The 12,926-nt window shown below is 41.6% G+C and overlaps 1 protein-coding gene across 1 annotated transcript in view; it reads right to left on the bottom strand.

The window, feature by feature from the left end:
- Positions 1 to 12,926, bottom strand: part of DNAH5 (dynein axonemal heavy chain 5) — a gene marked incomplete at its 3' end in the record, with an annotated part of 148,604 nt that overhangs the window by 37,426 nt on the left and 98,252 nt on the right. The window contains exon 32 of the mRNA XM_017524678.2: positions 2,496 to 2,652. Coding sequence (XP_017380167.2) covers positions 2,496 to 2,652 — 157 coding nt within the window. The remainder of the gene's footprint in view (positions 1 to 2,495; positions 2,653 to 12,926) is intronic.

The raw sequence follows: 12,926 nt of genomic DNA, 5'->3' as shown, positions 1-12,926 counted from the left end.
AAAAAAAAAAAAAAAAAGAAAGAAAGAAAGAAATCAATTCCAAATAAGCTATACTGTAAGGGGGGTAAATCTTCTAAAAGAAACATTTAATACAAATACTATGATTTTAAAAATCCCTAAAGGTTCCCAAATGAAATGAGGCTTCTGAAACCTAAAGTGTTATACTAAGTCCTCCTTAGCTCGTAGGCAGAACTGATCTACCAAAAAGCTACTGGGGCTTTAGTCTCTGGGCCCCCACTTACACAGACCCTTTCCAAGGCCCTGAATATGAATTTGTATTTACAAACTTACAAGATTTAGCACACACACAACCAAACTCAGCCCCTGATTATAGAAAATTCATGGCAGGATCAACAAGAAAAAACAAAAACAACACGATCTTAAGAAGCGACTGCTAAGAACAAAGGTGAAAAGTCTGTGGGCATTTAATCAACAAAAGAGAGCTACACTCTAAATAAGATACTTAAAGATACTTAAGACAACTTGAGACAGTGAGAAGCTTCGCTCTTGGACGATGAAGTCCTAGTGCTGTGGCAGAGGGTTTAAGCAAAACATCAGGAAGAATTTTCTGATGAATTTAGTCCCTTCTTTCAACCTCCACATCCAATAAAACAAGAAACATTGATTCTGAACCATTAAAATCCATCCTGTTTTCCTTCCTCTGTCCCCTCTAACAAAGCCTCGTTACAGCTGTTCAGTCTTTTTTATCCTGATTTTGCAATGCCTTCTTACATTGATGTCCTTGCCCCCTTTCATTCTGCCTCCTACACTGCCAGAGAATGTTTCAGAAACACAAATCAGGTCACTGTCCTGCTTAAAAGCCTCCCATAGCTTTTTAATCATGTTCGGGATGAAGCAGAATTCCATAATGGGATGCACTTGGCCTTTAAAATCTTGCCCATCCCCTTTCTCTCTGCTCATGGCTCCCTGCTGTGGGTTGAATTATGTCTTTCAAAAAAATATGCTGAAGTCCTAAGCCCTGGTACCTGCAAATGTGACATTATTGGGGAATAGTCTTTGCAGATGTGATCAATTTAAGACATAGTCACCTCTAGCCTCCAGAACTTTGAGAGAATACATTTCTGTGGTTTTAAGCCACAGAAGCCCTCAGAAATTAATAACCTCCCTCACACACCCAAGCTGCTGACAGCCTGGGCCGCCCCCACTTCCAGGCACCCACACTTCCCTTGCACCTGCTCTTCTTCTGTCCTGACCATACTTCCTCTCTTCACCTGCAAGGTTATAGTTCACTTACCTTCAAAAAGTCAGTGCAAATTTATATTCTCCTGCAGAAAGCCTTCCCTGACACCCCCATACACCCAGGTTAGGGCTCCCTGATGGTATTCTCACACTCTTTGTGCTTAATGCAGCACAACAATAATAATACAAGTTCAAATTTATTGATTCAGCTATTTGATTGTCCAGTTTCTCTAGAGTCTTATAGTACATACAACTGACTTCAGTGTTGATCATGATATATTCTTCCTGGGAATCCCAGACAGTATCGTGTCTGGCAGACAGCAAGGAGCTTGACCTTAACAACTGGCTTTTAATGGCTTCAAATGGAATAGCTCTGACACCCTCCTAACTGCACTCTGAAGGCAACTTGTCTACTCCCCTGTCTTCTCCCTGAGAGCACAAGTTCATGGAAGGTCAGTGTATTCCTAGTGTTAAGCATGACATCCGGAACATAGTAGTTGCTCAATAAATGTAACACTGCATGCTAGGATAAAAAAATGAATATTACTAGGGGTCTGTATGAAGCACAGAGGGAAACTGAATACACTATCAAGCAAGAAGGGTCACTTTACTAGGGAATTTGGGTGGAGGGATAGATTAGACAATATATTTCAGCAGCTGTGCAAGTGTAGTCTCTGTCAAGTTAAATGGCCTAATGTGAGTCCCATGCAGCTTCAGGATTCTATGCGCACAGAATTATAAAAAACCTATTTTGATAAAGTATGACAAAAAAACTTTTGAAACCTGATTACAACAATCAAATCCATCCCAGCTACTTGGGAGGCTGAGGTAGGAGAATTGCTTGAACTGGGACCCGGGAGGCAGAGGTTGCAGTGAGCTGAGATCGCACCACTGCACTCCAGCCTGGGCTACAGAGCAAGACTCCATCTCAAAAAAAAACAAAAAAAAATCAAACCCTGAGGGCAGTTCTGTTTAGTTAAGACATTATTTTATCAACAGTTGGTTTTCTATCTTGTTGGATTTTTGACTAGTTAACTTGGGGTGTAAAACCATGAATGCTACATAAAATGCATTCTTAATCCTAAGCTATCATTTTCTTAAATTTGAATCTACACTTTGCATAGTAAGCAGTTCTGAAGGTAAATGGCGCCCCAAGATTTGTTTTTAGTCATTAGCCAAGAGCTCGTGAACAGGGAAGCAACCCTTTTTATCAACCCGTTTTCAAAGAGCTACTTAAAAGCAGCGGACGTTCCAAGGGACAGCGATCGTTGGCCTGCCATTAGAATTAGGCGAACCTTTTCATGGAACTTGACAGATTTGATGTTGTCAAACACGTTCAGCAAATGGGCCTGTATAGTGTGGGAGTCGGACGCCTGGCCCAGAATCTCTAGAAGGGCAGGATCTGAGACGAAGAAAAACCGAGGAAAGCACAGTCGTTTCTTCTCCAAGTACCTGAGAGGAGAGGAAAACAAACTTTTACAACCACGCAAAGCTGACCATTCAAGGAATAAATTAACCTAGACGGGAAAAGGAGGGAAAGTTGTGGGACCTGTGACAATCAGATTTTGCCACATGACTTATCTCAATGTTTTCAATTTTTCAACTTTTTAAGAGTTTTTTCCCAAAATTGGTGGCAGAATTTCCTTATTTTTCACAAGTGTAATGTATACCTTTTGCTCAGTCTGGAAAAGCCTGCACATTTGTTGTAGAGAGTAAGATAAAACACACACAGGCAGGGTTTGCTTTTGGTTTGGGGCTTGGGTTTCCAAGCACAGCACTGTGTCCTCTAAAGGCTCCCTACAATACTTGAAATTGTGACTTAAAAGAGAATCCAACGAATTCATCATCCAAGCAGAGGCAAAACCCCACTGTGACGAGCTCCACGGAAAAGCTGTGGCACTCGTCTCTGCCCCCAGGAGCTTCAAAATCCGCGGGATGTTCCGATGGCTGAGCTGCTTCCAGCTAGGCTTTTGTGTCCACATTTGCTTTCTGTTATGGTCATTCCCAACGTGATGGAATGTGTATTCTGTTATTTTCTTAACTATAGCTCTTTATCTTCATTTCCTAGTATATTTTGTTATAATTATGGTGATATTAATTGTACTTCTTTTTGAAACTTCACCAGCTTAATTTTTATTTTTTTAATTTTTGCCCTTCTCTTATCATTTGTATTATTATTCATTTTGGCCTTTTTTCAACTTTCTTTTTAAAGACAGTCTCACTCTGTCACCCAGGCTGGAGTGCAGTGGTGCGATCTCGGCTCACTGCAGCCTCTGCTTCCCAGGTTCAAGTGATTCTCCTTATTCAGTCTCTGAAGTAGCTGAAACAACAGGCGTGTGCCACCATGCCCGGCTAATTTTTGTACTTTCTTTTTTTTAGGAGAGATGGGGTTTCACCATGTTGGCCAGGCTGGTCTTGAACTCATCACCACAAATGATCCATCTGCCTCAGCCTCAGAAAGTGCTGCAATTACAGGCATGAGCCACCACACCCGGCCTCAACTTTTATTTTAGGTTCAGGAATAGATGTGCAGGTTTGTGTATATAGGTAAACAGCATGTCTGGGGGGCGTTGGTGTACAGAATATTGCATCACCTAGGTAATAGGCATAGTACCTGATCAGTAGTTTTCCAGTCCTCACCATCCTCCACCTCCACGCTTGAGTAGACCCCAGTGTTTGTTGTTCACTTCCTTGTGAACATTGTATTATTTCTTAATTTCCTGTGTAAAACTATAAGGATTTTTTTTTTCTGAGACAGAGTCTCGCTCTGTTGCCCAGGCTGGAGTGCAGTGGCGTCATCTCGGCTCACTGCAGCCTCCACCTCCCAGGTTTAAACAATTCTCCTGCCTCAGCCGCCATAGTGGCTAGAACAACAGGCGTGTGCCACCATGCCCAGCTAATTTTTGTATTTTTTTTTTTTTAGTAGAGATGGAGTTTCACCATGTTGGCCAGGCTGGTCTCAAACCCGTGACCTCAAATGATCCACCCACCTCAGCCTCCCAAGGTGCTGGGACTACAGACGCAGGCCACCACACCTGGCTAATTTCTGTATTTTTAGTAGAGACCGGGTTTCACCATGTTGGACAGGATGGTCCTGAATTCCTGACCTCGTGATCTGCCCACCTCGGCCTCCCAAAGTGCTGGGATTACAGGCATGAGCCACCACACCTGGCCAAGGAAACACTTTTATTTCATAGCAGCAGAATTCATTTTCTAGGAAAAATTGAGTTTTTGCTAGAAGATTACTTGGATCAGAAACTGGAGCCTAGTGACAACCTCCCAGGGCACACATGAGGAATGCTTGAAAGTTCACGATTCGGCAATTGCTAGTCTCATTTTGCTGAGTGGATGTCCAGGCTGAAGACAAAGCTGAGCTATGTTGCTCAAGACAAAGGAGGGCACTTGCTGAGAAAAAGGCAAAGGAAAGAAGGAGATTCAAGGAGAGGGTCATGCTGAGGAAGGAATCTGGGAAAGAAATGGCCATGTCTACAGGGATGATCATGGTTAAGCCTTGGTGTGTGAGTTGAAATCATCTTCTCCAGCTCTCACAGGATCCCCACTAAAATAAGCTCTTGCGGCGAAGGGATTTGTTCATTTAGGGCATGTGAAAAGGCATGAAGTCTGGCCTCAACTAAGAAGCAGGGTAAAAGCAGAGACAGCCTGGATAGTCTGTGCTCCTCTAACCCCCTCACTTTCTGAGAGTCTAACTTAAATGTTTGTAATGTTTAATTTTGTTTTAGCTAAAAAACTAATCTTTTCTCAGTTAAAAGCTACTAATTCTGTTATGTCAAATATCCCAATTCTTATTTGAATAACTTTGATGCGTTCATTGTCCCCTTCACAGTAGCCTGGTCTGATTCTGATGAGGAATCGGGTCATGTTTTCTATCGCGTTTGACCAGCATGGAAGAGGCTGTGGTGTGTGACAGCCAGACCCCTGTGACGGTATGGAGAAGACACGTCATCTTCACAGACACGTTCTGAGTACGCCAACTCAAATTATGATCTCATCTGTGATCCTTCCTGTCCATGCTGAATGTCAACATCTTGGGAGCATGTTGTTTTTGTATAAGTATGATTTCTCAAATGTTTATACAAGGCTTACAAATGCTACTCATAACCGCTTCTTGGTAACAAAATCAAAAGACAGGGAAAGCTCAGTAAAAAAAAAAAAAAAAAAGGGAAAACTCAGTAAAAAAAAAAAAAAAAAAGGGAAAACTCAGTAAAAAAAAAAAAAAAAAAGGGAAAACTCAGTAAAAAAAAAAAAAAAAAAGGGAAAACTCAGTAAAAAAAAAAAAAAAAAAGTGTGCCCAATTTTAGAGAAGACATTTTCTGTGCAGGGTTATAACATAATGCCCCAAATGTTGTGTGATAGAGTAGAATATGTTCATAGTAAAAAGAAAGAATAAAAAAAAAAATAGGCCAGGCGCAGTGGCTCACACCTGTAATCCCAGCACTTTGGGAGGCTGAGGTAGGTGGATCACCTGAGGTCAGGAGTTTCAGACCAGCTTGACCAACATGGTGAAACCTCGTCTCTACTAAAAAAAAAAAAAAAAAAAAAATGTAAAAATTAGTTGAGCATGGTGGCATGCTCCTGTAATCCCAGCTACTCGAGAGGCTAAGGTGGGAGAATCACTTGAACCTGGGAGGCAGAGGCTGCAGTGAACCAAGATCGCACCACTGCACTCCAGTCTGGGTGACAGAGTGAGACTCCATCTCAAAAATAAAGAAAGAGATAAAAATAGAGAGGGGGTTGTGCGTGCGTGTGTGTGTATATGTGTGTGTGTGTGTGTGTGTGTGTCTGTCTGTCTATGGTGGTAGGTGGAAGATGGGGAAGGGAGAAAAAAGTAATAAACTCAGCTGTGGCTGGTCCAGCAGACAGTTCCTCAGCAAGTGTTTTAGCAGTGACTGAACCTGCATGATGTCTTAGTGATCCCTGCCCCTCAGTCCTTCCATGTTGAGGAACCCTCAGAAGAGGGAAGCTTTCCGAAACCCTTTCCCCATTCTCTCTGGCGGGATCCTGGTGGTAGGCTCATAGCACTCATGCTAGATCTACTTCCAAGAACCCTCAGTGGTGCCTGAACCATATGTGGTCATGCTAAATAATTATTATGTCTAAATGGAATGGTCAGCATCAATCATTTAAGCATGGTGGCTCACACCTATAATCCCAGCACTTTGGGAGGCTGTGGCGGTGGATCACAAGGTCAGGAGTTTGAGACCAGCCTGTCCAACATGGTGAAACCCCATCTCTACTAAAAATACAAAAAAAAACCTTAGCCAGGCATGGTGGTGTGCACCTGTAATCCCAGCTACTCAGGAGGCTGAGGCAGGAGAATCGCTTGAACCCAGGAGGCAGAGGTTGCAGTGAGCTGAGATGGCACCGTTGCATTCCAGCCTGGAAGACAGAGTGAGACTCTATCTCAAAAGAAAGAAAAGAAAGAAGGAGAGAAGGAAAGAGGGAAAGAGGAAGGAAGGAAGGAAGGAAGGAAGGAAGGAAGGGAGGGAGGGAGGGAGGGAGGGAGGGAAAGAAACAACCTTTTTGTCCTTCAACAGTTACTTAACTTGATCCAATAATTTTATAAAGGAGATCAACTCATTAATCCCTAAGCCTCCATTTTTCTAAACCTTTATGTTAGAAGAATTACTTGCAAATGGTTCTGCTTTAAAGTACACATTTAAATGGTGCCTCACTGACATTGGTGTTGGCTACGGCCATGGTGTTTAAAAAGCCTCCTTAGGTTTCTGATATACTCTATAGCAGCAGTCCTTGATCCTTTTGCCGCCAGGGACTCGTTTCATGGAGGACAGTTTTTCAGTTTTTCCACAGTCCAGGGATGGAGGTGGCTTTGAGATGATTCCAGTGCATTACATTTACTGTGCTCTCTACTTCTATTATTATTGTTCATTTATATTTCTATGATGATTACATAATGAAATAATTATACAACTCACCATAACATAGAATCAGTGGGATCCCTGAGCTTGTTTTGCTACAACTAGATGGTCCCATCTGGGTACAATGGGAGACAGTCACCGATCATCAGGCATTAGATTCTCATAAGGAGCATGCAACCTAGATCCCTCACATGCACAGTTCACAATACGGTTTGTGCTCCTATGAGACTCTAGCTGCTGCTGATCTGACAGGAGGCAGAGCTCAGGTGATAATGCGAGTGATGAGGAGCAGCTGTAAATACAGAAGAACCTTCGCTCACTCACCTGCCATGCACCTTCTGCTCTGCAGCCCTGTTCCTAACAGGCCACAGACTGGTATCGAGGTTTAGGGACCCCCGCTCTATAGCATAGGCCTTTGAAATGCCCATCAACTAAATCAGAGCAAACTTGCAAATATTTGCTACAGAAAATCTTGGCCCTTCCTCTAGCTTCAAGGAAGTGGGGTGGACATCCATGTAATCACCATTTTGTTTAGACTCTTCAACTTTCCTAAATGTCTGCCAACTTCCACATCTCCCCAGCTGAATGCCGAAGACCGTGGATTTGTCCTTAACCAGCCGTGCAGACTGCCTGTCCGCTGGATCCCTGTCAGGGTCTACATCTCTCACGACTTCTGCTGCCCAGTATCTTCCACCAACATGGACATGAAAGTGATATTCATGGAGGATTCGTTAAAGTATACACAGTGATTCCATTCCCTTAGTGCCCCGGATGAAGCCATTCCATGAGAGAGGCTCCTGTTTGACTCACACTGTGATAAGAAAGCAGATGAAGATACTGCTCTGGGTTCCCTTTTAAAAGGATGTACAAGAGAAATTCCTCCAAATTATCAATTTGAGGACAACAAAACGTAATGTCTCCCCATGCAACTTTTATTTTATGAATCCTGTGAAGACTGTACCTATCATATGTCGCCCTTTACCTTGGGCCCTAGGAAGGTCTTTGGTCTCTAATAAATCTAAGGTCCATTTATAGTTTTTCTCTGCACCAATTTTACCATCTCAGCTTATTAGTCCTTCTTTTCTTTTGACCTTAACTTTCTCATTGCATTATTATTTCTCAGCAGCTACCTCAAAATTTTTTTGGTTAGCCAAGAATAAATAAGTAATCCCTGCTGCTTACAAGTGGCCTCATACAGGTCTTTTGTGTTCCATAGTCACTTTAGCATAGCCACTTTTTTTGCTCAACTTTAATAAACTCCTCTATGTATTTCGTCAAGATCCTGCCAAAGCACCATCTGAAGCCCAGTATTTTAGCCATTACCCCTGTCTACAAGGGCAGCCTGGCTTAGATGCCCTGAGTCCCACAGTTCACAGGACAAGCTGGCTATTCACAGGACACTATTACAGGTCATGAGGCCATCAGGAAGTATTCGCGGGGAAAGATCAACTGTCTCCCATAGCAGGCCAAGGAGAAGTCATTATTTAAGTTAAATGTTCAGGTGCTTGAGTTCAATTTCCTGAATTGTCAATGTACACTTAGCATATTACTATGTAACACATTTCTACTTACATTATTTTATTGTGATTAACCAAGGGAAAAAAAAAAGTTTATGACTCTAGGAATTCATTAAACCTCCATACACATAAATGTGTGTGTAGATAGATATTATGTTAGACATTTTCTAATATAATCCTGATGGCATGTATATGCTAAACACTGTTTCATATAATGAGTATAATAAAATATTTTGGGTCTGTAGATTGTTATTCAAGAAGAATGTCAGAAAAATAGGTATATGCCCCTCCTCTCACCCAGAGAGAGAGGGAGCTATAAGCGGGAGCAGCTGGGCAGCCCCTACCCCATGACCAAAGAGAGAGAAAGCTGAAAGGCAGAGACTGTGGGGTGTGGCTGGGCGGGTCCCTACCCTCCCCCACAAACCCCAGAGGGCTGAAGCTCTGACTCTAGTGGGTTGCGTAGCCAGTGCCACAGTCTGAGATGAACACTGAATGATCCAGCCCAGTGCAGGAAGGGCAAAACGCACCACTGGAGGGGTGGGACTGGTCTGCATGTTTTAACAAAAAAAAAAACAGGAAGCCTACGTAGCAATGGGATGGCGTTCTTGACAACCCAGCAGCACCTACAGGTCAGCGGAAGAGGCCGGCCTAATCTCCCAGCTTAAACAAAAAAGACATAGGAGCTTCCGTGGTAACCTGAAGGAGTCCCTAGAAACCCAGTGGCGCCCCCACAGGCAGACAAGCGACCTCATCAAGCAGCTCTCTGACATCACAGCCAGGTAAATCCACAAAGATGGGAAAAAAACAGCGCAAAAAAGGTGAAACCATCAAAGACCAGAACACCTCTTCTCCTTCAAGGGATCACAACTCCTGAACAACACAGGATCACAACTTGACCGAGAAGGAGTGTGAAGAATTGACGGAAACAGAATTCAGAAGGTGGATTAACAAACTTTTCAGAGCTAAAGGAACACATTCTAACTCAATGCAAAGAAATCAAAAACCTTGAAAAAAAGATTAGGCGAAATGCTAACTAGAATAACCAGCTTAGAGAAGAACATAAACGACTTGATGGAGTTGAAAAACACAGCACGAGAACTACGTGAAGCAAACACAAGTTTTAATAGCCAAATCCATCAAGCAGAAGGATATCAGAGATTGAAGATAAACTCAATGAAATAAAAAGAGAAGGCAATACAAGAGAAAAAAAGAGTGAAAAGAAATGACAAAGCCTCCAAGAAATATGGGATTATGTGAAAAAACCTAATCTACACTTGACCGGTGTACCTGAATATGACAGGGAGAATGAATCCAAGCTAGAAAACACACTCCAGGATATTATCCAGGAGAACTTGCCAAGCCTAGCAAGTCCAAATTTCAAATTCAAGAAATACAGAGAACTCCACAAAGACATTCCTCAAGAAGAGCAACCTCAAGGCACATAATCGTCAGATTCACCAGGGTCGAAATAAAGGAAAAAATGCTAAGGGCAGCCAGAGAGAAAGGTCAGGTCACCCACAGAGGGAAGCCAATCAGACTCACAGCAGATATCTCAGCAGAAGCCCTACAAGCCAGAAGAGAGTGGGGGCCAATATTCAACATCCTTAAAGAAAAGAACTTTCACCCAGAATCTCATATCCAGCCAAACTAAGCTTCATAGGTGAAGGAGAAATAAAATCCTTTACAGACAAGCAATTATTGAGAGATTTTGTCACCACCAGACCTGCACTACAAGAGCTCCTGAAAGAAACACTAAACATGGAAAGGAACAAGTACCAGTCACTGCAAAAGCAAACCAGTTGGCAAAGGCCAAAAATGCAATGAAGAAAATGAGTTAACTAATGAGAAAAAAAAACAGCAAGTAACAAAATGGCAGGATCAAATTCACACATAACAATATTAACATTGAATGTAAATGGCCTAAACGTCCCAATCAAAAGACACAGAGTGGCAAAATGGATAAAAAGTCAGAACCCATCGGTGTGCTGTATTCAAGAAACCCATCTCACATACAAAGACACATATTGACTCAAAATAAAGGGATGGAAGAAGATTTACCAAGTAAATGGAGAACCAGAAAAAGCAGAGGTTGCAATCCTAGTCTCTGATAAAATGGACTTCAAACCAGCAAAGATCAAAAGAGACAAATAAGGACATTACATAATGGTAAAAGGATCAATCCAACAGGAAGAGCTAACTATCCTAAATACATATGCCCCCAACACAGGAGCACCCAGATACATAAAGCAAATTCTTAATGACTTAAAACAAGATTTAGACTCCCACACAATAATAGTGGGAGACTTCAATACTCCACTGTCAATATTAGACAGATCAATGAGACAGAAAATTAACAAGAATATCCAGGACTTGAATGCAGAGCTGGACCAAGCAGATCTAATAGACATATACAGAACGCTCCATCCCAAATCCACAGAATACACATTCTTCTCAGCACCACATTGCACTTACTCTAAAATTGACCACATCAATGGAAACAAATCGCTCCTCAGCAAATGCAAAAGAACAGAAATCATAACAAACAGTCTATCAGACCACAGCACAATCAGACTAGAACTCAGGATCAAGAAACACACTCAAACCTGCACAACCACTTGGAAACCGAACAACTTGCTTCTGAATGTTGACTGGATAAACAGTGAAATGAAGGCAGAAATAAAGATGTTCTTCAAAACCAATCAGAATGAAGACAAAACTTACCAGAATCTCTGGGACACCTTTAAAGCAGTATTGAGAGGGAAATTTATAGCAATAAATGCCCACCAGAGAAGAGAGGAAAGATCTAAAATTGACACGCTATCATCAAAATTGAAAGAACTAGAGGAACAAGATCAAAAAAACTCAAAAGCTAGCAGAAGACAAGAGATAACTAAGAATAGAGCAGAACTGAAGGAGATAGAGACACAAAAAACCCTTGAGAAAAATAATAAATCCAGGAGCTGGTTTTTTGAAAAGATCAACAAAATAGACAGACCACTAGCCAGATTAATAAAAAAGAAAAGGGAGAAGAATCAAATAGATGCAATAAAAAATGATAAAGAGGATATCGCCACAGATACCACAGAAATACAAACTACCATCAGAGATTACTACAAACAGCTCTACTCACATAAACCAGTAAACCAGGAAGAAATGGATAAATTTCTAGACACTTGGACTCTACCAAAACTAAACCAGGAGGAAGCTGAAACCCTGAATAGACCAATAACAAGGGCTTAAGTAGAGGCAGCAATCAACAGCCTCCAATCAAAAAAAGTCCAGGTCCAGACAGGTTCACAGCCAAATTCTGCCAGACGTACAAAGAGGAGCTGGTTCCATTCCTTCTGAAACTGTATCAAACAATACAAAAGGAGGGGATCCTCCCTAACTCATTTTATGAGACCAACATCATCATGATACCAAAACCAGGCAGAAACTCAACTAAAAAAGAAAACTTCAGGCCAATATCCATGATGAACATCAATGCAAAAATCTTCAGTAAAATACTGGCAAACAGATTGCAACAGCACATCAAGCAGCTTATCCATCACAACCAAGTAGGCTTCATCCCGGGGATGCAAGGCTGGTTCAACATACACAAATCCATAAAAGTAATCCATCACATAAATGGAAACAAAGACAAAAACCACATGATTATCTCAATAGATGCACAGAAGGCCTTCGATAAAATTCAACAGCCCTTCATGCTAAAAACTCTTAATAAACCAGGTATTGATGGAACGTATCATAAAATGATAAAAGCTATATATGACAAACCTGCAGCCGATATCATACTGAACGGGCAAAAGCTGGAAGAATTCCCTTTGAAATCAGGCACTAGACAAGGATGCCCTCTCTCACCACTCCTATTCAACATAGTATTGGAAGTTCTAGCCAGAGTGATCAGGCAAGAAAAGAAATAAAGCATATTTGATTAGGAAAGGAGGAAGTCAAACTGTCTCTATTTGCAGATGACATGATTGTATATCTAGAAGACCCCATTGTCTCAGCCCATAATCTTCTCAAACTGATAAGTAACTTCAGCAAAGTCTCAGGATACAAAATCAATGTGCAAAAATCACAAGCATTCCTACATAGCAATAACAGACAAACAGAGATCCAAATCAAGAGGGAACTCCCATTCACAATTGCTACAAAGAGAATAAAATACCTGGGAATACAACTATCAAAGGATGTAAAGAACCTCTTCAAGGAAAACTACAAACCACTGCTCAAGGAAATAAGAGAGGACACAAACAGATGGAAAAACATTCCATGCTCATGGTTAGGAAGAATAAATATTGCAAAAATG

This window comes from Cebus imitator, unplaced genomic scaffold (genome assembly GCF_001604975.1).
Source record: "Cebus imitator isolate Cc_AM_T3 unplaced genomic scaffold, Cebus_imitator-1.0 Scaffold35, whole genome shotgun sequence".
Lineage (NCBI taxonomy): Eukaryota > Metazoa > Chordata > Mammalia > Primates > Cebidae > Cebus > Cebus imitator.
This window is presented reverse-complemented; position numbering and strand designations above follow the sequence as displayed.